Below are 26,979 nucleotides of genomic sequence, written 5' to 3' on the forward strand. Positions count from 1 at the left end.
TGCTAATATCTCGATTCTTATTCACGTGATTTTAATATCAATCATCGATTTTCGCATTTACCTGATTTAAAAGTTGCGCATTGCGATTCTTATCTATGCTATTTAAATATCGAACATTATGATTCTTATTTATGAGATTTAAAAATCCAATATCGCGTTTTGTATTTATGAATTTTTAAAATCGCGATTTTATTATCAAACATCAATTTTCGTATTTACCTGATTTAAAAGTTGAGTCGAATTCAACAATAATTACGCAAATTGTAATAATAAAAAGGATTTTATTTCATTGTGGTTCAGTGGTTAAATCCAAACTGAAACTTAAGAAGTGAAGAAAAAATAATAAAAAAGTTGTTTGCGCTCAGCGCCATCTGTTATTATAAATCTTCAACACTCCCCACTTGAACTCCTCCGAGTTCACTAAAATTTTAAACATAAAAATTAGACAAAAATAACATAAACATATTTAAAAAAAATAACATTTAAATGCAAATAAATTTGAAATGAGATGCAAATATTCACTTGAAAGAAAATAAAAAATAGAAACATAAACTATTAAAGTTTATCATTATTCATTTCAGTCATTGAGTTCTAAAGGATAAATAAGTTGTACTGGGCGTTTATATTCGCCGTTGGATTTGCGAATAAGGCAAGATCTTACAAGTCCATCACGCCCTTGAAATACTTTTGTTATAATACCTATGTCCCATAATAGTTTTGACTTTGTGGTGCCCTCCATCATAACCACATCTCCCACTTTCAAACATTTTGTTTGGTTAGGAGAAGTAAAGTTATGTGCAGATCTCAAATTAAACAAATAGCGCTCCTTCCAGCGCTTCCATAAATTAGCCAATAATGTAGCTTGGTATTCTTTTCCTTTTATTAGAATCTTTTTGGTGGATTCTCTATGGATGGCTTCTATGAAATGGGCTGGATACTCTGCCTTTTCTTTCCCAGGGGTTAAAAATTGTGATGGGGTAAGAATTTCCGGTTCACCAATTTCGTTAGTGACGTCGGACAAGGGTCGAAGATTAACGATGGTTTCGATTTCAGTCAATATAGTGGTCATCTCTTCAAAATTTAAGAGAGCTTTTCGAAGTATTTTCTTTAGAGGCTCTTTGACACTTTTTACTAATCTTTCATAAAATCCTCCCCACCAAGGGGCAAGTTGGACGATGAATTTCCAGGATATTCTTTTAGCAGCAAGAAAGTTTTTGAACTCGGAATTTTCCAAAATATCAAATAATCTTTGAAACTCTTTATCGGTACATTTAAAAGTCTTGGCGTTGTCGGAGTAGATTGTATGACAACCACCTCTTCTAGAGAGAAATCTTCTGAATGCGAGCAGAAAATTTGAAGTAGACATGTCTGTGACTAATTCAAGATGTATTGCTCTCGTGACTGCGCATGTGAACAAGGCTATATATGATTTCTTTATTCCATTTTCACCCTTGATGTAGATTGGTCCGGCAAAATCAATTCCGCATACGGTAAAAGCAGGAGTTTCACTAATTCGATCTTTTGGAAGCTGTCCAGTCATTTGGGTAGAAGGCTTGGCTGTGTATCTGCGACAAATCAAACATTTCGAGACAACCTTTTTTACTAATTGTCTTCCTTTAGGCACCCAAAATCTTCTCCGAATTTGTACTAGAGTGCTCTCTACTCCAGAATGAAATACATTTTCGTGTTCTCGCTTGACAAGCAACTCTGCAAATTTAGACTGTCTTGGTATGATTATAGGCTTTTTCTCATCAAAAGAATAATCTCCTTCATCCAATCTTCCTGTGATTCTCAGGATACCTTTTTCATCAAGATAAGGAGCTAAACTGAAAATAGTAGAAGAAGCTGGAATAGGCAAACTAGATTGGAGAGCTCGTATCTCACTTTCAAAGAATTTTGCTTGAGTAAGCTTTACTAGTATATCTTCAGAATTTCGGAGCTCTTCTGCAGTCAAAGTGTCCATATTCGGCTTAACTTTCTTTAAACAGTTCAAATATCGCACTACCCACGCTATGATTCTAACAACTTTTTCGACGTTGCTAAAGTTAGCGATATTTATCAACTCAAGTTCTTCACCATCTACACATTTCATAACGGTGACTTCATTTTTACGATACTCAATTTGTTCATCATTTTCTTTGAAGAGTTTCAATTCTGGCCACATTTCGGTCGGAAGCGACAACCAAGGTGGCCCCTTCCACCAAATGTCGGAATTCTTCAATATACTCATGGAAGCACCTCTACTAATAAGATCGGCAGGATTGTCAATTCCGGGGCAGTGGAACCAGTCCTTAGGTTGAGTAATCTCTTGAATTTCTTCCAATCGGTTACGCACAAATTGTTTAAAACGAATGGCAGGAGTTTTTATCCAACAACACACAATAGAGGAATCGCACCAAAAGAAACTGTCACACGGAAGTTTTATGGCTCTAGTAATAGTTCGAAATAATCTAGCAGAGAGGAGGGCACCTAGTAGCTCAAGTCGTGGTAATGTAATCATTTTGAGGGGCGCAATTCTACTTTTAGCTGAAACAAGACATGTAGAAATATGCCCATCATTAGTTTCTGATCTGATATAGGCAACTGTACCATAACCCTTTAAGCTGGCGTCAGAGAAGATATGTAACTGTGAACTAATAATTTCTTTGTTACCTGCTTCGAAAAAATAATAACGCGGTATTTTCAAATCATTAAGTTCACTGAATTGTTTACATATTTCGCGCCACTGATTTTCCATATCTAAGGGTAGCTCTTGATCCCACTCCAATCCACTTTTCCAAATGCTTTGAACTAGAGATTTTAGAAGCATTGTAAAGGGTCCCAAAAATCCTACTGGATCAAAAATACGCCCAATGATTTTCAAAATAAATCGTTTTGTTACTTGCCCTGTGTCTATCAATTTTAACAGATATTTGGACTCAAAGTAAAATACATCTTTTTTAAGATCCCAACAAACTCCCAAAACTTTAAATGGAAAGCCTCATTGACCTAACGATTCCTTTTCATTCTGAACAACTATACCTGCTTTCTTCCATAATTCACGTAATTTTTTATCATTTGTTTGAAACTTTCTCAATACCATGCCCGCATCCCGAAATATTTCAACACATTTAGAACTTATTTGAAATGCTGTATCTGTACTGTCACTTCCCCCTATGACGTCATCGACGTATACCCTTTCATTTAGTAATTCATACGCAAGAGGCTTTGATTTTGCAAACTTTTTAATATGCTCTTTAATAGTAGCCGCTAAGAGAAAAGGGCTACAGTTGATACCAAATAGTACGCGGCAAAATCTATAAATTACTGTAGACAAATCATTCTCGGGGTCATCTCACCAAAGAAATCTTGTGACATCTCGATCTTCTACATTAATCCCTATTTGTTAGAAAGCTTATTGAACGTCCCCTATAAAAGCAATCTTGTTTTCTCGAAACGCTAGCATAAGTTCATATATATCTGGGTATAAATTTGGCCCAGTATACAAACAGTCGTTAAGAGACAATTCATTTTTTTTTGCGCGGAACCGTCAAATACAATCCTTAATTTAATAGTTAGTTTATCGTTTCTTATAACCGCTCTATGAGGTAAATAACATTGTTTATAATTTTGGGGATCAGTGTTTTTAACTTTCTCAATTATCCTTTCATTTTCGTAAGTTTTTATAACTTGTTTATATTCTTCAAACAAGGATTTATCATTTTTAAATCTCCTTTTTAATTTGTCAAACCTCTCTGAAGCCAGCTCAAAGTTATCATTTAACAAATGTTTTGTATTAGGTCTCCAGAGAAGTCGTACACTATACCTATTATTTTCAAAATGCAAATCAGAATTAAAACCTTTTAACAATTCACTTTTATTATCAACATTTTCTTCGTTCATAGTATTTATTCCTAATCCTTCAAGGTTCCAAAACAAAGAATAATCAACATCAGATATTATAGTATTGTTTACAATCCTACTTAATTGGCAATTATTCATGAATCTCCCTTGAACCACAAAACCAAATAAACTATCGGTTGCAGCGAGCCCTTTTCCCAGCCTCAAAGACGTATCAGAGATTACGTCATGTAGGAAATCGGCGCCGATCAAAATGTCTATATCAGCAATTTCTCCGGTATCCGAAAGAAAAATATTGTTTTTCCCTGCTAATTGTTTAATTTTCTCATGGGGTGCGGCTATTTTCCCACACGTTATTTTTTCTACTACAAATGCTTCAATGCAAACGTTTAATTTTTTATCATTTTTGTTCTGAAGATTCACTTTCACTAAATCATAAGAGCACCCCTTAGAAATTTTTTCTCCAAAACCGAAAACATGCAACCGTTCAGTTTTAATGGTCCTGAGTAGGACTGGGCGATATTAGAAATTATATATCGTGATGCATCGTCAGTTTTGCATCGCGATACAGCGATGTATCGCGATATAGTATTTTTGAATTTCATTTACTTGTAAGGCACAGAAAGTCAGATTTCTATCGAAACTCCATACTCAAATTGATTTAAATCAATTTATAAATTTGAAGATATATATGTTTTGCTTAAGAAAGATATTAAATAAATTGACTACTATGCACAAAACTTACTTAAAATATTTATTGAAAAAATGTGTAGATACAGAATGAAATATTTGTACCTCTTTATCGTTTATAAGGTATTAGCAGTCTAATTAAGTACCTAATTACCTAAATTATTAATTAATTAAATTATTAATTAATTATCAATTAATTTAGCTAATTATTAGGTAACTTTACTAAGCTTTTAACTAGAAATAAAAGACAGTTTAAAACGATAGGTTTATGAATTATTTGAAAATCAATTAGTTTAAGCGAATGAAATTTTGAAAAAAAAAAAGTTTAAAGCCATAAAAAATAATTTTACTAAATGAGCCATATAAAAATAACTTTGATAATTACATAATTATTAAGTTCGATTGTTATGTTCAAATTCTAAATGAAAAAGTAAACGCAAGTTTTGTTATATTTTCTAAAAATGATCACGCAAATAACGAAAGATTTCTTAATTTAAAAATAAATAATAAAAAAATAAATAAAATAGAAATTTATCAATATATTTACCTAACAATATAGAAAGAAAATTTAAAAAAATAAGTTCGTTAAAAATTGTTTGTATGTTCAAAACAAAGTGCTAAATAAACTACAAGAAAAAATAATAAAGCGCTTTTAAATCACTATTTTTTATTATTATTATTTAACATAAATAATTACATTAAATTGAATAGTGATCGAATTATGAACGAAAAAAAGTAAGGTTTAATTTCTTAAAAATAAAAGCAAAAGAATTGTGATATTCGATAATATATTTATCTAATTAACTAATAATATTAAAAGAAAATTTAAAAAAACTGATTGTACTCTCTAATAAAACGAAAAAAATGAATAAAATTCGCAAACCTTTCAAATTTTTGTGAATAAACGAAGTTGATTGATTTATGTCCAAATCCGAATGACAAAAAATAATTTTTGTTTTAACTTTATTTCTAAAAATAAAAGCAACTCAAGATTTATAAATTTAAAATCAGTAATAAAAATCCATTAAATTATTAGAAGTTTTATCCAAAAAGATTTTAATAAACTAAAAGAAAAGAAAAAAAAACGAACAAATTTAATTACTTTGTAACTTAATTCTTTATGGGCACCTTAAATTAGATTTCCGATAATTTTCACATTTAAAAATAAGAAAAAGTTTTGTTGAAAAAAAATTACCTAATTAATGATGAAACTCTTTATAAATTCTTTTCAATATTAGATAGCGTTCAGAACAAGGCAACGGCAGCGATCACGAAGTTAGTCCCACTGAAAATAATCTAGAAATGATATCAAGTCGCGACAAAGGAAAAAAAAAAACTAAGAGGTGCGAAAACGAACATGCGAGATCACGATATAGTATTCTCAAAACTCTGGTTCTGATTCTACCGCTAATCAAACAAGGCCATTCTACCGCTAATCAAACAACCTAACGAAATGAACACCCCGAGTCGGCATCGGAACGTAAGGGAAGATCCTCGCTTGTCTTATATCGCTATATCGTTATATCGCTATATCGTCTTTCCTCGAAGACTTAAATCAGATTTCTGATGCATCGCCTGGAACGAAAGTCGCTGTACCGACTTGCCGATATAGGCGTTAAATCGATATGTCGCGATACATCGATTTATAGCCCTGTCCTAGTCCTGAGGTTCAACTCATTACAAATATCCCGTTTCAAAAAACTGCGATGGCTACCAGAGTCAAATAAAATTCTAACCAACTTCTTTACATTACCATAAATCAAATACGCTAAAGAAGTCTGTAAATAGATCATTTCATTTTGTTTTCGTTTCGAAACACATGAAGCGGTAACGGATGCCAAAGTATCATTTTTCTCTTTCGACTCATTATTTATTGCTGATTTATCACAAATTAATTCGCTATGCGGTTTCTTACATAATGTGCAAATACGTTTATTCCAACATTTTTTGGATGTGTGATATTTCTTTAAGCACCGGAAACAACGAAATTGATCTTTTAGCATTTGTTTTTTTTTCTTCGATGGTCAGAGAACAATCTTTCGATTCGTGATTTTTGGAATTACAAAACAAACAAAATATGTTGTTAGATGCCGAAACTAATGCTGAGGAAGATGAGAATTTTCGATTATAATTATGTTTACTATGGCTCTCCGACCGTTGCTGTGTTTCGAAATGAACACTTAGTTTTTTAGAACTATTAGACAACACATGTGAGGCTTCTCTACATTTTACCTCTTTTCTAATAAATGAAATTAATTCATCAATGTCAAAATCGACACTTGATTTTCTTTTTTTTATTATAATCTAAATTTAAATCCTCTGGTAGCTTTTGTAAAATAACAGGACAGAGTAAATTACCATAACTACCTTTTGTTACATTCATTGATTGCTAACTGCGAATGTGGATTTCACATTCGTCATAGAACTTACGTAGAGCTTTAATGTCATATGAATTTCTTACAGAATTAATTGATAAAAGTTTATTCATATGACTACTAATAATTAAATCTTGCCTACCAAATCTTTCGGTAAGCAACTTAATAGAAGAATCATAATTACTTTCAGTTAATGAGAATCCAGAAATTGCACTCAAAGCAACTCCCCCTAAATACATCTTAAGATAATTAAATTTATCAATTTTTTTAAGATTCTCATTACTATGTATAGCTATTCCAAAAACTGTGCCACTCACATGCATCACCAAAAAATTTGTTTATCTCCAATTTAGGTAATTTAACGTTAGCAACGTGCGAGATATTTCTATAAGTTATATTTTCTTGTAAATTATTGTTACCACTATTAAGCGTTACTTCCTGTCTTGTAGTCTGGCATTTCAGTAAATATCTTTCAATTTTGCCTTTATAAGCCACTACTCGATCTTGATACTCTTGACTTTGTATGATTTCACTCTCTAATTTATCGCTTTTATCAAAATAGTTTTCAATTTTCAAATCAAGATCCTTTAAAGCTTCGTTTTTTTCATTTAACTGATTTAGTGAATCATACAAGGTCTCATCAGGAAGAATTTCTAATAACAATTTATCAATTTTATTTATTAATTTTGTAATCAGCTGTCTGATTACAGCTCTTTTGGACTTTAATTTTTCAAAATCATCCATTATAAACAGCTCGCACGTTACTATAATAAATACAATACAATTGATACAATAAAATATCAAAATAAATTACCGACTTAAGGGAGACCAAAACAAAACAAATGTTAACTTATATTTCATGCAGGTGGCCTATTTTCGGCCGGTGTAGCACCATGATTCGAATTCAACAATAATTACACAAATTGTAATAATAAAAAGGATTTTATTTCATTGTGGTTCAGTGGTTAAATCCAAACTGAAACTTAAGAAGTGAAGAAAAAATAATAAAAAAATTGTTTGCGCTCAGCGCCATCTGTTATTATAAATCCTCAACAAAAGTTGAACGTTGCGATTCTTATTCAGGCGATTTCTATACCGCGATTTGTATTTATGTGCTTTTAAAACCCTATGTAGCGAATCGTATTCACGCGATCTTAAAATCCAATGTCGTGATTCGTTTTTGCGGTTGTAATATCAAACATCGATTTTCGTATTTATACGTGCTTTAAAAATTAGACATTGGAATTCGTATTTGCGCAATTTAATAATTATGCATTGTGATTCATATTAACGTGATCTAAAAATTATGCATCATGATTTGTATTTATGTATTTTTTAAATTGATATAGAGTTTCATATTCACGTGATTTAAAAGCCTCATATCTGGATTCATATTCTCTCAATTTAGAATCAGGCATGTGATTCATATTCATACAATTTTAAAATTAATCATCGGGATTTATAATCACATGGCTTACAAGTTTAAAAATCACACTTTTTTTGTCAAATTTTTGTGTGTGTATATACATATATATATATATTCATTCTTGGATTTCCTCTTTTTTACTTTCTGACTACTCATCCCTGCACCTTGAACTACTATTTCAAAATTCTTAAATGTGATACAAAAGCAATAAGACAATTATTAAGCGAATTGTTTACATGAAGACACTTTTAGTACAAATTTCTGCTTATTTTGGTAATAGACACAATTTTGTTACATTTCTTTTAAATATGCCATCTTATGTTCTGACAGTTACAACTCGAACACGGTTGTCAATACCGGGATGTAATAGGAGTACTCTGCACATTTTCCACTTGGTAGGTGGCAAATTATCATCTTTTAACAAACGCAAATCATTAACTTCGATGTTTTTAGTTGGCAAAAGCCATTTTGGTCGTTTTTGCAGTCTACACAAATATTCCTTGTGCCAACGTTTCCAAAACTGCTGTACCATTTTTTGGATTATTTGCCATCTTGTAAGATAAGTAATGTTAGATTCGGTGTAATTTCTTTCGGGAATGCTTGTTAACGGTCTTCCGATTATAAAATGACCTGGTGTTAAGACTGATAGGTCGTTAGGGTCACAGGATAAAGTAGTTAAAGTTCGAGAATTGAGACAAGCTTCGATCTGAGCTAAGAGGGTCTCAAACTCTTCGTGTGTTAATTTGATCTCACCCACAACCCGTTTTAAATGATATTTCGTGGATTTAATGCCCGCTTCCTATAGGCCCCCCATGTGAGGAGCGCCAGACACATTTAGATGCCAATGTATACCCATATCAGACAAAAATTTGTCAACATTTTGATTATAACTCTTTGATTTTGCTAGTCTTTCATATTCCATTAGTTTACGTTTAGCTCCAATAAAATTGGACCCGCAGTCACTGTATATGTCGCTACATTTACCCCTACGTGAAATAAACCGCTTTAGGGCTGCAATGAAGACATCTGCAATGAAGACATCTGCAATAAGATTAGTGACCAACTCTAAATGGATAGCTCTAATTGTAAAGCAAATAAAAAGAGCTACATATGCCTTGAATGTTTTAGAGCCCCATCCTTTAGCTGTTTTAATTTGGAACGGGCCTGCATAATCAACTCCACATTGTAAGAATGTAGGAGCAGGAGAAATTCGACTGGATGGCAAATCACTCATCATTTGGTTAGTGACAGATGCTCTAATTCTACAACATTTAACACATTTTCTAATTAAATGTCTGATAATATCTTTAGCACCCATGATCCAAAAAGTTTCCTGAATAGAAGATTGTACAAGTTGAGCACTAGCATGTAATAAATTTTGATGACAATGTCTAATAATGAGATCAGTTAAGACATGCCTTTTTGGCAGTAAGATAGGATGTTTTTGGTCGTATCCGATATTTGCATGTCGCAAGTGACCTCCCACCCTGAGAATACCTGAATAATCCAAAAAGGGATTGAGATATAAAATTTTGCTTTTGCAAGATAAGGATTGATTTTTTTGAAGAGCATTGATCTCATTATGAACTCAACAGATTGAACTAATTTAACCAATACATTCATAGCATTATTTAGTTCATCAATTTTTACAAAACCAGTTACCTTACTTTTGGAGTTTCTGCAATTGTGAATGAATCTTAAGCAATATGCTGTTACACGTTCAAATTTAGAGAAAAAATTTGAATTTGTTCATCAATTCATTTGGTTCAGATGAATGGCTGATTGTAGCAATTGACTGCACAGTACACACTCTTTCTTCAGGCATAGGTTCACACATTTGAGATATGAGCATATTTGTTTGGAAAGAAATCGGTTGATACGGAAATGTTGGACCACTAAACCACTGAGATGTGAGTAATGTTGATGATGACACACAGAGCCGGATTATACCATTCGTAGGCCCTAGGCATAGCCGTTTTTGGGCCCTCCCCTCCTTCCCCCACACCTCCCCTCTTTTCAAAATCTATGCTAAAATTTTCTTGCATATTTTTTTTTACATTTTTATTAATATGTATTTTAATTTACAAATTTGTTTATCGAACTTTATCTGCAATACCGACATACTGCCGATATTGCAGTTGATATCGATAATACCATTATGATTAGTTCGATCGATAACTATGTAAACACTTCACGTCAACAATACAACAACAAACTAGCCAAGAAAACAGTGAAATTGATAATGAGATTAATTACAAGAAATATTTATACTACAAATAGCTTCATAGTTTTCATGATACTACTATGAAAACTTAGTGAAGGAAATTAACATTGTCAAAAGTAAATCTTTTGAAATTATTTATAAATAAATTTGCAAGGTAAGTTAAATGTTTATTAATAGAAAAAAAATGATTTAATACTATTTTAATAAAATGCTAGTCACGTTTTTTCAAATGAGTCATTTTAGCAATTGACCAATACTTTTTATATATATTTTTCAGGATCATAAATTATAGTCAACAATTGGATTTGCATTCATTGTTTGGTGATAATAATTGTTTGGTGATTATTATTAGTATTTGCGTTCAACAATGAATGAAGATCGCTTGGCATAGCTCGCACTTATGTCTATTGAATACGACATTTTGCGTAGTTTGGAATTCGACAGCATAATACAAGATTTCGTTGAACCCAAAAATCACAAAAAGTAATATATTAGATCATAAGACTCTGCAAAATAATTTATTACCGAAAAATATTATATTTTTATTTGTATCTTCATAATTTTGTGCAAAGTACACTTGCAGTTTTTAAAGCTAAATTATTTTTGTTAACAAATTTTTTTCTCCCAAGTTTTTTGTAGGCCCTAGGCACGTGCCTAGTGTGCCTGTAGGTTATTCCGACCCTGATGACACACCATGGGTTGCGATATCTGCTGGATTTGTGTCACCACTAATGTGATGCCACTGATTTGGGGAAGATAAGCTTTGGACTTTTGCTACTCTGTTGGCAACAAAGGTTTTCCATCGGCTGGATGGCGATCCCAACCAAGAAAGAACGATAGTTGAATCTGTGTAGAAGTGAGATTGGGATATTGGAATATTTAATGCACTGCACGTAAATTTCATCAGCTTTGCTAGAAGCAAAACTCCACCTAGTTCTAGTCTTGGAAGAGATTCATTCTTTAGTGGTGCAACTCTTGTTTTGGATACAACAAATTGAACACTGATTTGTTTATCATCTAGCACTGAGCGACAGTATATGACAGCCGCGTAAGCCTTTTCTGAAGCATCGCTGAAGCCAAATAATTGAAATTGCTTTTTAGGTGACAAGAGTCTTGGTATTTTGATGTCTTTTACGAGCATCATATCTTCTGCAAGCTGTGTCCACTCTTGTGAGATATTTGGAGAGATTGTTTCATCCCACTGCAATTTATGCTTCCACAGTTCTTGCATAATTAGCTTGCATTTAATTGTAAAAGGTGCCAACCAACCTAGAGGGTTGAATGTTCTGGCAATAGTGGAAAGAAGTAGGCGTTTTGTCAAGGTACCTTCAAAGGATGTTGGAGTAACTTTGAAAAGGAACACATCGTCTGCTGGGTTCCAAAGAACACCTAAAGTCTTTATGATATTGTCACTGTCTATGTCAAGGGATGTATTTTTTAAGCACAAATATGCATCAATTGTCTTTAAAAATTCATTGCTGTTTGATGCCCATTTCCTCAGACTGAATCCTGCGCTTGATAACATTTGCATTAATTGTGTTTGTAATTCATGAGCTTTACTGAGTGTCTCAGCTCCAGACATTAAATCGTCTACATAGAAGTCTTTCATGACTGCATTGGAGGCCAAAGGAAAATTATCTGCTTCTTCTGTTGCTAGTTGTTGAAGACATTTTGTAGCAAGATAGGGCGCAGAAGCTGTGCCGTAGGCGATTCTAGTGAGTCGATAATCTTGAATAGGCTCAAAAGGTGAGTTATGCCATACGATTCTTTGAAAGTCAGAGTCCTTCAAAACAACCTGTCTGTACATTTTCTCAATGTCTGCTGTTAGAGCAATTTTATGTGTTCTAAATCTTATGAGCAATGTTGTTAAGTCATCTTGCAACTGTGGTCCTACCATCAATTTGTCATTAAGTGAAACACCAGTTGAAGATTTTGCAGAACCATCGAAAACAACACTGAATTTATCCCCGATTTTGTTTGGAACTGGATGATGAGGGAGATAAAACCTAGATGTGACTGGAATGTCAATGTCCGTTTCTGGTATTATTTCCATGTGCCCAAGATCTGAATAATCTTGCATGAATTTATTACACTGCATAGAAAGTGACTGAATTTTGACAAACCTACGTTCAATTTGTTGCAAACGATGAATAGCAAAATTTCGAGATGAACCAAGTTCTTCAGATGATTCATGAAAAGGAAAATTGACAGCAAATCTGCCAGTATGATGCATGAGATGAACCAAGTTCTTCAGATGATTCATGAAAAGGAAAATTGGCAGCAAATCTGCCAGTAGAGTCTCGAGAAAATGTTTCATTATAATGATTTTCGCATGCAATTTCTTCCTCTGAATAGGACTTTGCTTCTGTAATTTCTTCTAGCTTCCAGAATTTATCTAGCTGATATTCAGCTTCACTGCAACTAGCATGATTTGTTATGATTGCACGTGTTTTGATAGGTAACTTGCTTTCTGTTCTTCCCAGAATAACCCCATCCGAAAATGGATTCTAGAGCAGTTAATGACAGTTCTGGAATAGTTAAACGTCCATTGAGCATTATTTCACCAAAAACTTCTGCCCCCAGTAAAATATCTATAGGTCCAGGTTGGAGGCAATTTGCATCTGCTAATTTTAATTGTTTAAAAGAATTCAAAACAGACGCATTGACCTCTGTTTGAGGAAAATCACAAGTTATTTTGGGTATAATTAAAGCTTCTGTCATGATGTTAGCATTTTTGTAAAATAATGATGTGATGTGTAGTTGAACTGAACCTGCAACTTTACCTACCCTCTGTGAACTTAGGCCATCAACACTGATGCTCGCACAATTTCGTTTTAACTTTAATGAATTAACACAACAATCCTTAATGAATGTGCCTTGACTGGCTGAATCTACAAGGAGTCTGCATTTATGTAGTGAGCCATCACCGCCCTGAACATTAACAACAGCGGTGGGTAATAAAACGCATTGTGTGACTGGAATAGTTGTGTTGTTGCTACTAATAGTAGAAATTATTTCATTTTCCCCCTTCTCTCTTAATTTTGTTATTTGAATTTTTAGAACATAATAATGTATTATGCGGCTGAGCGCAATTCTTACAAGTTCCCATACGGCATTTCGTAATTGAATGAGTTTTATTCTATTTGAGACAATACGCACAAAGCTTATTTTTGTTTACTATGTCCCATTTTTCTTTCATCGGAAATTCAATAGAACTATTGCATCTGAATAATCCGAAATGAGTATCACTTTTGCAAAACAAACAAAAAAGTGAAACTAATTGTGACGAAAATGATGATTTATTTATTTTTTGATTTCGATTGGCTCCGCTTTCAAAGTTTGCATTTGTTTTTTCTTTTTGGCGTAGAGCCAAAGATGCTAGCCCGTTGACCTTATTCAAAACAAAAGTTCTGAATTCTGCGAACGAAGGGATATTTTTTGTTTGTTCTAACGTCCAAACGCGAAGTCTTTCTGGATCAAGTTTCCCTTTTAAAAGAAAAATAGTGATAGTGTCCCAGTGCTCCACAGGCTTTTTAAGGACCTTTAATATGGATGGGTGATCGTGTAAAGCTAAGGGTGGCGGCGCTAGTGGTAAAATTGCTCTTTCTAGACTTCCGGGTTACTGCTTCCGATATATTTTTACGCCGCAGATTGAAAAAACGCGCCATCATATTATTGCATCATATCTTTTGCAGTATTTCACATGTACCGAGTTCTTTCTTTCAGCCTTTAAACTTCAGCATTATCATATTAATATTATAATCATTAGAATATTTTCTAATTAGGCTATTTTAAAAAGATATTTTTGGTAACATTTTATTCAAATGTAGCCAAATAAGGGATAAAATACAAAACATGGCAAACCTTAAGAATTATTCACAATGAGATATTAACTTTCCAAAATTTTTTTTGGCCTTACGACCTCTGAGAATCAATACATTTCTGAAAGCTCTTATGAATGGTACAATTAAGTTTAGATTTGAACCCAAATTACAATAACAAAACTGCATAGAATATTTGGCTTGTTCACACATCGCTTCGTAGTCATAACATAAGCGGAGGGATACACCGGAAATTTTCTAAATTTCTTCCGGTTTAAGGACGCTTGTTATTGTTTACATTAGATCACCCATCCATATCAATGCATTGTGAAGTAGTATCAATTTATTTTCGTAATCCTGACGCGGATTCATATTTTAAGCTAGGTTGAGAAATTAACCTGTTTAATGCTGCGTTAATGATTTCTGTTTCGTTTTCATAATGTTCTTTAAGTGCATTCCACGCTCTTTCGTAATTTTTATTAGTACAGTAGAGAACTATTTATCCGGTATCCAGATAACCGGGAAAAATTTTGATCGGTTTTTCCGCCATTTTAAACTAGAACGATTATGAAAAAAAGTGGAAATTGAATTCATCCTTGAAGTTGAGTAGAGGAAAATGTAATGAAGGAGGGAATTTATTTCCCCGTTTACCCAGAGAAACGTCATTTCCTCCGTGACCTTGAAGGGAGGAATGTTTTATTTTCTCCTTTAGGCCGTCAATCAAGCTCAAGGGTGTGGCATGCTGATTTCGTTTTCTGCTTGATTTACGAGGGAGGTGGGGAAAATGCATTACATGCATATCAGTGAACACAAGATGAAAGAGAAAAATATATTTATCTATTTGACATCGATTAATAAAAATAAGAACTTTTTCTTTTGAATAAATTCTCATTCTTTGGAAGTGCGGTATCATTTGCAAGTTTTTATTCCTGTGGAATCACATCTGCTGTAATTAAATATTGTGTTTTTATCAACAAAATAAAATTAAAAGAATTGTTTATTAATTTAAACATAGGTTTATTTTATGAAGCAGATTGCAGTTTTGTTTTTCTGATTCCACTACGTTTGATATTTTTTTCGTTTCTCGATAAATTTCGCACTCAATAAATTAATTCTTTTTATTCATAAATTTTCTCATTAGGTTTTTTTTTAAAAATTTTGTTGATCTTGCCTTGTTCCGGGTTTTAATAATTATGCTAGTGCCTTTTATAACTATCGTTTCGGTTTGATAATTTTCAAGTGCTTTTATTTAGATTAATAAGTTTTCCTTTTATTTTATCGTTTCCCCCGTATAATTAGGTATGAAATATATTGCGTTATTTAACCATTGGTTTTGTTTATATTAGTTAATTTAGGAATTGTAATTATTTTTAAAAAATAAATACGAGAATTTTGTATTTTTTAAACTTGTTTTACTTTCTAAACTTGCTAATTTTTTTTATTCTTTTAAATGTTGTATTTCTACCATTTTTTTTTCTTTTTGAAGTTAGGAGTACCTTTCTTTTTTCTCTTACTTTATGCATTACACTTTTTCCTTGTAATTCGGGTTGGATAAAACATCAATTAACGACACTTTTTGGTCGATCCAGAAAACCGGGAAACTCAGACATCCGGGATAGCGATGGTCCCGAGCATCCCGGAGCATTATATGACAGAATGACTTGTTTTGTCAATTATTTGCTCATATTTCACCTTCAGGTGCTCATTTTCATACTTTTTATTTCAAAGGTATTCAAAATTGTTTTTTACCCTAAAATGAGAGGTTTTTCAAAACAAAACACATAATTTTTTAGTGTTTTTGATTTTTAAAAGTTGTTATTTTTAAAAATTTTATGTCGTTTTTCGATGTTAAAATTGACAAAAAGGGCCTGAAATGATTGTGAATAAGTAGTATATAGGGGGGTTCTGTAGCCCACCCTATATACTACTTATATATATATATATATATATATATATATATATATATATATATATATATATATATATATATATATATATATATATATATATATATATATATATATATATATATACATATATATACATACGATTTAATTAATAGCCATTTTCTTTGTTCATTTCTTAAATTCTATTTTAAAAATATCTTTAAAAACTTGGTACATTAATTTTTATTTAATTTTTCTGCTTTTAGAATGAGCTCTGATTTTTTTTAAGGTAGGAACTACTAACTATAATAAACTGTTCCTAAAGCCACTGGACGGAATAGTTTGGATGTATGACCTTTTATACTGGATTAGTTAAATATCTTTTAAGTTACTTCTTAATAATTTGTAGCCTCTTAAAATTAATTGAATTATTTTAATTGTCCAGTATAATAAACTGTTTAATGTTTAATTAATTTGTTTATTTTTATTATTATTATTTTTGTATAAATGGAATGGGCTCTAGTTCATAAAGGGCCACCCCAAATGAATGCAGGTGATATGTGTATACTTTAAAATTATGTAAGGTTGTATGAAGGATAAAGCCTATAAACAGCTTTCTATCCATATGTACAGGCTCTGACTTTTAAATAAGTCACCCTATGAAAGATGGAAATGTGTATACTGTAAAATTATGTAAGGATGTATGAATGAAGGATGAAGTCTATAAACGACTTTCTATCCATTTGTACAGGCTCTGACTTTTAAATAAGTTACCCTATGAATGATGGAATAAAAATGAATGATTTTTTCCTTTTTAGTCTGCTAATTAAATTAATCCGTTAAGCAATTTTTTTATTATTATAAATTTAATAATATTTTCTCCATTTTTGGGTTTTATTAATTTCCGAATAATACATTTTTACTAATTTTTCTCATAGATGGCAGCACTAATATTTTACTTTAAAAATTTTTTTTCTTCAATCAAATATATATTTTTTAATTTTATTCGATTCAAGCTATAAGCATAACTTCAAATATTTTACCTCTTTGCGAATTTTGTTAACTGTTTAATTATTGTACTTTTAAACCTAAACCGCATTTTACTACACGCCGGTAAGTTTGATTACTTTTTACATTTTTCTTTTATTTCATGATCGTTTTCAACAACATGTTTTTTGCGATATCGATACATATAAAGAATAATTTTTATCTTAGGATAATTATTCTTTATTTAGAAATATCGCATCTATACCAATAGATGTGTCTTGATAACGACTATTGGATTTCCCATTTTTAGTTTCTCTTTATATTATTTTTTAATTTATTATTTGTGTTTATATATATATATATATATATATATATATATATATATATATATATATATATATATATATATAATTGGATTCTTAACCTTCAAAATATAGGGGGTAGCCTTTATCTGGGAAATATGGTCCATAGTTTGATCAGCAGAGCGATTCAAAGTTCGGACCCCCTAATGTTAATTTCAATTTTTGGCGTTTTTATTCATATTTTTAAAACTAATTAAACAATTAAAAAAACTCACCCATTCATAAAACCTTTACCTGAAGATAATTTCATGTAAAAAACTTTTTTAATAATTAATTTTAATTAGTTAATTTAATTAAGGAGAAAAAGAACTTTAAATTATGAGGTATGAATTACATATTTTTCTATTGTTAACTCTATAGTTTCAACTGTTTTTATTCAGCGGAAGTGGGGAAAAATAAATTATTTTTGAAAAATAATTTGGTGACGATGAGGAAATATTTAAATAAGGTGTTTAATATTTAAATGCGGTTAACTTACGAGGTAGCGTTATATTTTTTCCACTAATAACAGATTGCTAATTTTTTTTTTTAATATTATAAAATGTGAAGATCTTTTTTATTCATCTAAAAATGTATTCGTAATTTAGTAACGAAATTTGAATAAAGCGTTTTATTGAATAAAACATTTTATTAAATAAAAGACCTTTTATTCAATGAATATCGAGTTATATAAAAGCATGTTTCCGATAGAATAAGATTATACATCAGATTGTGATTATATTTTATGTGATATTTAATTTTTTACTTTGTTTTATAATAATTGATATAATTTCAGTAATATGCACGCGTATGCATAGTTTTGGAATTATATATTTATCAGTATCTTCCAAATATATTTTACTAACTATTTAATTAAATTTCAACATAAATTTTATTCTTTACGCTACTACGTATAAAATTCTGTCATTAATTTACTAATAAATTTTTTTAGTACTTTAGTTTAGGTTTTCCTTTAAAGTAAAATTCCCTTTTTAAATTATTGTCAAGTTTTTATTAAAAGAAAACTTAGAATTATTGCCTGCCAGCTGAGAATAAAATATTGTTATGAAATTAAAAACATTCTGTTATTTAAAATTTTACGAGGCAAAACAGCTAACTATTTACTAAGCGTACAATTTTACGGTGATTATTGTTTCTTATGATTCAAACATAGATGATCTAAAATAGTGATGTTTTATAAATCACTACAAAGAGTATAAAGATGCCGAATGTAAGATACCGAGAGGATAAAGATACTGTTGAATACGACGTAGCCAAAATTTTTAAGCGTCTTGAAATATCTCGGTATCTTATAAGTCGTCCTAGCATCTTGATTTTTAAATTAAATTTTTTATTACCTGGCCACGTGTTGATTTACAGAACTATTCAACTAATTATTTTATTGTATTTTTCATTCTTTCTTTATGCCAACACGTAGATTTTTTCTTATAATATACCAAACTATTTTGTTTAATTTTTATTGGTACTTTAAGTTTTGCTTTAAATTAGCACTCATTGTAAGTAATTGCTAAGTTTTTTTTTATCAAGTCTCAGAACTATAGCCAGTTAGCTGATAAGATGATGCAAAACGTTTGACTGATCATTGTAAATTAGTGTATCCTTTTCTTTAAGATTGAACAAACAAAATTATTTATTTACTTTGTTTCTTATTTGTCTGGTTTGAGAAAAGTAAATACACATTTGTGCAACTCAAAAGACCACAACTGTTTCCTTTGTTTTATAAATGAACAAAATAGCAATTTTATTTTGGACGTTTAAATTTATATACTACACCGTTAATTTTAAAAAAGCAACCCATTTTAAAAAAGATGTTGAAAAAATTTACTTTTGTTAAAATTTTGTTTTGTTATTACGTATACTTGCATATCTGTTAATTTTTTTCAAGATACATTTCTTCATTGTTAACAAGATATTTAAAAAAAAGTACAAATTTACGTGGTACGAAATGTGGAGGAATAGAGAAAATTCTTATGAATCCCTCGAATACATTGATGTAGGTAGTTATTGAGACCACACTGTTTTATCCAGCTGTAGCGGAGGCAATCAAAATTGGCTTAAATAGTTGATTAAATAGTTTGTGCATGAGAGATTAAATAGAGATTAAATAGTTAGGGTAATGAGAGATAGAGTAAATGAGAAATTAAATAGTTTGTGCATGCTCAGTGTGCATAAGAAAAGAATCAAAGATGACTTAGAATTCATTGAAAAAGTTATAAACAGATTTAGGACAGCTAACAAGGCTATTACAATTCTTGTTTGATTAAACATTTTTTTAATTGTTATGTATCAATAATTACTTAATTATTTGATTTTGAATGAAAATATTTTTAATAAAAAAAAGTTTATACTCTTCAATTGTTTAAAAAAAAGCTAGGGGGGTGCAAGTGCACCCCCTTGCACCCTGCTACCGGCACCCTTGGATATAGGCCTTATTTTGTTAAACAGCAAATACTAAAAAGTGAAACTTGTAAAAAGATTCCGAATCCATGCCAATTTTAGAATCATCATCTGATTTGAAAAATGTTATAAAAATACGCAATTTTCAAACTTACTTTGATTTAAAAAAAGAATAAAAAAAAAACAAAACGAGAAGGTTAACATACTTTTTACCCAAACTGTTTCTTATATATTCTTATATTATTCAAAAATTTTCTTATATTTCGTCATAAGAAGATAAGAATGATATTTCTCCGAAAAATCTACTAAAAATAATACATTATTTCCAAAATCGAAATCTGTTTTAACGAAACATATTATTCCTTGAAAGCTAAAACGAAAAAAAGTTTTACTATAATTATTTAAGTTTATTACATTAATTTAATAATAGCGGGATCAAGGTTAAGGATATGCGATAGAAGTCCCGTTAATTATTATACTATAAATGCATTTAATCATATAGCTTGAATAATTTATTTTAAGCTAATTATTTAATAATATCTATTTATAGTGCTATTCTATTTATGGATCAGTACTATAATCTTTGAATTTGACTCAGGGGACCATTCAGGAGTTATGTATTTTCATGTGGGTCATTAGAGCAGTCAAGCATCACAAAGCTTCATCACCCTAGCGTCCCATCTCCTTTTATTTATTTACTTTAATAAAGATACAAATTGAGATTTTTAAAAGTAAGATTTTTTACCTAAGGGATCATCCACTAATTGCATAAATTTTTTGAAACTTATATTGTACTTTATTATTATTTTTTTAACTTATCGCTTTTTATTATTGTATCACTACTTTTAAAATTCTCTTAATTTGTTTTTTAAAAAAATTTATTAATATTTAGAGGTAAGATTTTAAAAGTAGGAAATTAGGGGTTTTCAATATTTTAAATACAGCAAAAAATCTAATGTTATTCACATTTGTCTTTCCAAAAAACTTTAATTCATCTCTTAGTTATTTGATTTAAAAACAATTGAATTAAAGAATTCAATTATCTCATATTGGTTAAATATTATGAGTACAGGGACCATATTATAATTTACTTCTGACAAAAATGTTTAGCTTCAATACTCATTTCAAAATTATTTAAACTTTGTTTTTAACATTTCACCCAAGAAATACTGAACCAAGTAATTTATTAGGGGCCATTCACTAATTTACATTTGTAATATAAATTTTGCTTAATTCTTTACATACCTTTATAAATTTGTCATGATCAATATTTATTTTCTTAATGTTTTGTTAAATATGCTCTTATAAATAACTTTTATCTAAAAATGTACATTCTATAACGTTTTTAAATAATGGTTAAATTAATTAGAATTTTAAATTGAATTTTCTTTTACATAATTAAAGCAATTATTATCAGAAAAATAGAATACGCTGGCTGATCCAAGTGGTCACTCACCCGCTTACTGGCCACAGCCTGTGATGTGTGATTTTGGTCTTCTACTAGGACTACCGAACTATATCTACTGGGAACCGACTTTATGATCAGTCCAGTGTGGAACAAATGTAATCAAGAAAAGGGTTCTTTGTCAAAAACTTGTTATTTTATCATGATCATGTAAAATCTTTGAAAATTATTTTGCATTTTGTTAATTATAAAAAAAACTTTCAACAATAGGAAGAAAATGTTTTGATTACTGCAAATATCCTAATTATAATATTTTTTTTGAAGTGCCTATAGATATGTTTTGAGTGCTTAAAAAGTGAATTTTTTTTGAAAAATTTTGCTATGCAACATGCAAAGAAATATAACAGCGTGATTGCACTACTTTTATGCAGCTCCTTGGGTGAACACGTTTCTTTTGCAATTTGATTTGCAGTCCTTCATATAGTCCTAACCTTGCACCATCAGATTATCTTTTATTTCAGAGTTTACAAAATTTTTTTAATGGTAATTATTTCCTTAGTAATAATGATTTTAAAACATACTTAAGTTTTTTGCTAATAAGGACCAGAGGTTACCAGAAAGATCAAAAGCACACCAAACAAAATGGAAGATAATTGACAGATTAAAGTTCATTTTTTATGTAGAAAAAGATGAGGTTTATGTCAGACTAACAATCCAAAATTCCTTTCTTGCCAACCCCTTCAAATCATTTTAAAATATTTGTATTTAAACCATCGCTGCGCTGCAGTCAGTTATACAGCTATCTTTTCAACTAGACACCAAGAATTATTAAAACTGCTTTACTTTTTTAAAATTGAGTTGTATGCTTTTAAAGACAGTAAATATGACATTCTTAAATGGTAGATTTGCCTTTTATTAATTTATTTCTATCAAAAAGTTATCTAACAATTCAAATGTCAACCAAAAAAGAGTATATTTTTAGTTTCTATGAATGTTTCTCAATTGTTTTAGGTGTATCATGCCAGTTATTAACATCAATGAGCCCCGATGGGATCAAAATACTTACTGGGGAAGAGCCAAACATTTTTTCACCACTACTAACCCCTGCAATTTGCTATATTCTTCCTCAGAATTAGACAAGGCAAAGGAAATTGTTACCAAATATAGGTTTGTATATTCTTTCATTCCTTCTATGCTCTTTTAAACTGCCTCCCACTTTGCAAAGTTAAAAATTGTCCTTTGTAATTATCTTTCTGATAACTGTTTAAGTCTTTTCATATATAGACGGAAATATCTATTCATTCTAGAAACTTTTTAATTTAAATCAAAAGTTATCAAAATTATTGTTTACAAAATATTCCGTAAATTTAATAAAATAAAATTTTACATTATAAAATCATGATACATCTAATTTAAGACACCGTTAAACCTATTTTTGTGAAAGCTAGTCCTTACTTAGATGAAATTCTGCACCAATTTTTTTTATCATAATTGTAATTATTAAAACATGTAATTGTTTTATTTATAATTTAATGATTATTTTATAAATTACTGTTTGAAATCAAAGGAAAATAATTAATCCAGTTCGTTCTTGGGCTGCATCTTCCAGATGCTGGGTGCATTGGAAATAAAATAAATCATAGTCCTTTTAAACACAAAAAAACTTTTATTCAGCAAAATAAACAACTCCAAAATCAGGGATTACTTCTCCGGACTTAAAACATTCAATAACGAAAGTCTGACATCAAGAACCAAGATCCACAGTGCCAGCTCTTTCATCACTTCACTTCATTTCGCAACATTATCCCCCCTTGAGACTCAGAATGAGTCTCAAGCTCATAAAAACATTATTATTAAACAGATCAAGTCTTTTGGGAGTTCTTACACAACTTCCAGAGGAAGTATATTGTTGCATTATTGCCTTATCAGATGCTGGGTCGTCTTCAATTTTACATTCAGGGCCAGAATTAGATTTCTCTACATCAACTTTCTTATCCGCAATAAGGCTCTTTTTATCCACCTGAATTTCTAGTGAGAAGATATGTTGTATTGGTCGTAAAATTATGCCAGATTGGGTCTTAAGTTTAACAGTGTGAATCTTCCCATCACATTCTGGAATCAACTCAATAATTTTAGCCAAGGACCAAAAATGGAAGTTTCTTATTATCTCCTATCAAGACTTTTTCTCCTACACTAGGCTCACAAGATCATTTTTCATTATGTTTCTGCTCCAGCTGTCCAAGATATTTCTTCTTAAAGCACTGTTGTAGGTCATTTAATAAACTTAACTAAATGTAATTCATCACTCTACATTGGAACTCTGGTTCTCGATAAGAAACATGGCAAGAGTGAGAGGGATCAACTCCTACGGATCTTCTGATACATAACAGGGTTGCCACTCCACAGGGAGAACGGAAAACCTGGAAAATTCAGGGAATTTAAAAATCACTTAAAATAACAGGGATATTGCAGGGAATTTTGTGTTTTTCCTTGCAGACTGGGAAATAAGCGTAATTTCCCAGTCTGTATACAGGGTTAAATGTCTCACTGTTTAACATAAAGAATTCCATTTTAAAATTATTTAAAAGAAATGTTAAGTATGTTTGTTCTGTCATTTCCCCCCTTTTTTTTTGATTTGCTCTCAAATAGTGTATATGTTTATATATGCTAATAAATTGTATCATAATTGCTCATATATGAGTTAAAATAATAAAATAGACTTGTAATTATTTACCAAGTTGTCTTCTACAATAAAGGTCCTCTTTACTGTCAATGAGGTTTTCTTTATTGTCAACTACAATAAAGAGGACCTCAGCTATCCTTTAGTTAAAATGCACTTGCTATTTCATCAGAAATAGCTTCTATACTTATCAAAAAAATACATATTTTTTGTTAATATTATAATAAAAAACTATGATTAACAGAATGGACATACAAATCTCGATTGTAACCTCTGCTCTTATTGGAAATGCATGATTATTCAAATGCATGATTCAAATATAACTGGTAAATTTCTGTCAAATAATAAATAAAGGTAATTTTTTTTATTTTAAACTTTTCAAAAGAAAATTCTTTCTGCAAGAACTCTGTAATGTTCAGGGAAAATGTTGCTGTGTCTCTGCAAATCTGCCACGGGCCTCTGAATCTTCTCATTTATTGATATTAAACTTAAAAATTGAGTAAAGAAAGAGTTGAAGCATTTAAATAGCTGAAAAAAAATACAAAAGCAAATAACTTTTATATAGTTATTTAAAGCTGCTTTTTGTCTTCCTCAAAGTAAGTGTAACATAAAAAACCTAAACAAGAATTTCAAATTGATTAAAGTAAAAAAAAATTAAACAAATAAAATAATTAATAAAATTCTGAAATCACTGACGTTTAAAAGATAATTCGCTCTAGAAAGGATGTTCTTTCCTTAATTATTTCAAAGAACACAATCAAAACATTTTATATTTTAATAAAATACGACTAAGATTGGATATTCTGTTACAAATTCAGATATTCAGAACGCAGTGAAATTAGGGGGATTCCATTTTTAAAATTAAGATGTTTCAGTTACCTAAATCCGCAATTTTTAGAAAAATAATAGTTAAGATCATGACAAATTTTGTTCAATAATGAAATCCATGACTTTCTAGATGTGCAGATACCCTATATGTAGCCTAATAAATACATATATGTACCCAAATAATAGTATCAGAAGAGATACCCTATTCTTTGGCATGAGCATATGGGAGAAACATTGAACAAGTTCATCATATTTCAAGTCTTTCAGACATTTTTTTAATCCGAGAGGAGCAGACAAATTGTCATAGTGCACAGAACCAATAAAAGTAAACAAGATCTTTGGGAATATCAGAATTGAATAATGTGATATAATTTAATAGTTAACAAACTTCAGTTTATGTAAGTTAAAACCCCTTCTGAAATTATGAATTACTTGATTAATGAGCTACTCGGTTCAGTAAGTAAGATGTAGACATATTAAATTTTCATGATTCAATTCTTTTTTTTTTGTAATTTAAATATTATATATTAATTAGATACATTAAGCATAATATTAAATAATGATTAAACATATATATATATATATATTTACTGCAAACTTGTACGGTTGAGAAAAAAACTTCTTACTAGCAGCAACATTAGATATCTTATTAAATCTTCAGTAGACATATTAAATCAATCTAGTAGACATATAAAAACATTTCAATCTACCACGACAAATTAATAATTAAAAAATATGCAAATATGATCCATTTGTTAGCTCACTTAGCTCTTAAATTTCTAATTAGTTCAAGTATTAAAAAATATTTTTCATCGAACGTACAAGTTGGCAGGTGTGAAAAAATATAAATGTAAGCATGTCAGAAGGCTTAACACCTATAAACATACTATAAAATTACGCCACTGTTTGTGAATATGAGAATTGAATAATGTGATATAATTAAATAGTTAAGTAGCCTGGACATGAAAAGGGAGGAAATCAATGTAATTCTTGCAATATATATTAATTATATATATTATAAACAGCACATACCTGCCAAGATCGGAGAATTCGCTCACTTCAACAAGATGCATTAATTCTCCTTCATCTTCAGCTGGCTTGAATTCACGGGCCCGCTAAATTGAAATAATTATCATTTCACTTACATTACGCGCTAAGACATAAATCTTATGAGACGAAATTAGATTTAAATATAAGACGACAAAAGATTAATAGACCGCAGGTGTAGCGGAAAATGATAAACAGCATCTTAGTGGATCACGGTTCCGAGTGATATATATCGTAGATTTCAGTATTTAGTGAAAACGATCGATGTCGTGGCAAAAACACGATTACAATATTGATATCAAATATTCTCCGAGTGTTGTTCGGATATCTCGAAATTTATATTTTAAATTTATTTTTTGGAATTATAACAATTTGACGTTATTTTTTGTCTTTTAAATGATTAATTTTGATTTAAGAGCACAATAAAGTTTAAAATGAAAAGTTTTACAAACAGACTTTTAATGTGAAATCGACGGGAATCGTACAATATCGTATACACAATGTCGATTTTCGCCAATATTGGCAATGTCGGTCGATGTAGACTAAAGCTGTTACAATATCCCTGTGCTACTTGGGGATGGAAGTCATTTTAGAAAGAAAAGTATATTTATATGTGTCTTTTAAATTGTTTAGTTTATAATAGCTTTTATATATTTCTGTTTTGATATAAAAATGTATATATGCTAATTTTTGGCTATTAAGTGCTCCCTAAAATTTTCTTGAAAAATTTCTACCTAAAATATTTTAAAATTTCACTGCACCTCCTGAATTCTGTCAAAGAGTGTTTTTTTTTTTTGGTGTTATTTAAATTTTCTTAAACTCTCATGATTTAATTACTGAATTTCTCTTTTAATTATTGAAATCTGTAGACCTTCCATTGTAACTGAATAGTTATATATTTTGAGATGAAATTTGAGCTCAAAATAAAATGGGTATTTTCCCTCTTGAATTACCAAAACTAAATAGATATTTCTTTTTAGAAAGGTTACACCATTATATTTTAAAAAATAA

The 26,979-nt window shown here is 30.3% G+C and overlaps 2 protein-coding genes across 6 annotated transcripts in view; one reads left to right on the plus strand and one right to left on the minus strand.

Annotated features, from left to right (window-relative positions):
* LOC107453001 (sideroflexin-1) overlaps positions 1–26,979 on the plus strand; it is a 108,134-nt gene that overhangs the window by 7,173 nt on the left and 73,982 nt on the right. For 3 of the 5 annotated variants that reach the window (XR_015430425.1, XM_043052512.3, XM_071187834.2), the window contains exon 2: positions 22,425–22,580. Coding sequence is in view for 4 of the 5 variants with exons in the window: in XM_043052512.3 (XP_042908446.1) it covers positions 22,432–22,580 (149 nt within the window). In the remaining variant the exon portion in view is untranslated. Of the gene's footprint in view, positions 1–20,558; positions 20,740–21,438; positions 21,572–22,424; positions 22,581–26,979 lie in introns of those variants that run through there. The other 2 variants (XM_021147140.4, XM_021147139.2) reach the window with 2 other exon arrangements.
* On the minus strand, positions 11,226–12,872 carry LOC147801835 (uncharacterized). Its single transcript, XM_087154509.1, has one exon. The coding sequence runs from the start codon at positions 12,870–12,872 to the stop codon at positions 11,226–11,228; it is 1,647 nt and encodes a 548-aa protein (XP_087010635.1).

This window comes from Parasteatoda tepidariorum, chromosome 11 (genome assembly GCF_982258835.1).
Source record: "Parasteatoda tepidariorum strain Cologne lab strain chromosome 11, Ptep-v5.0, whole genome shotgun sequence".
Classification (NCBI taxonomy): domain Eukaryota; kingdom Metazoa; phylum Arthropoda; class Arachnida; order Araneae; family Theridiidae; genus Parasteatoda; species Parasteatoda tepidariorum.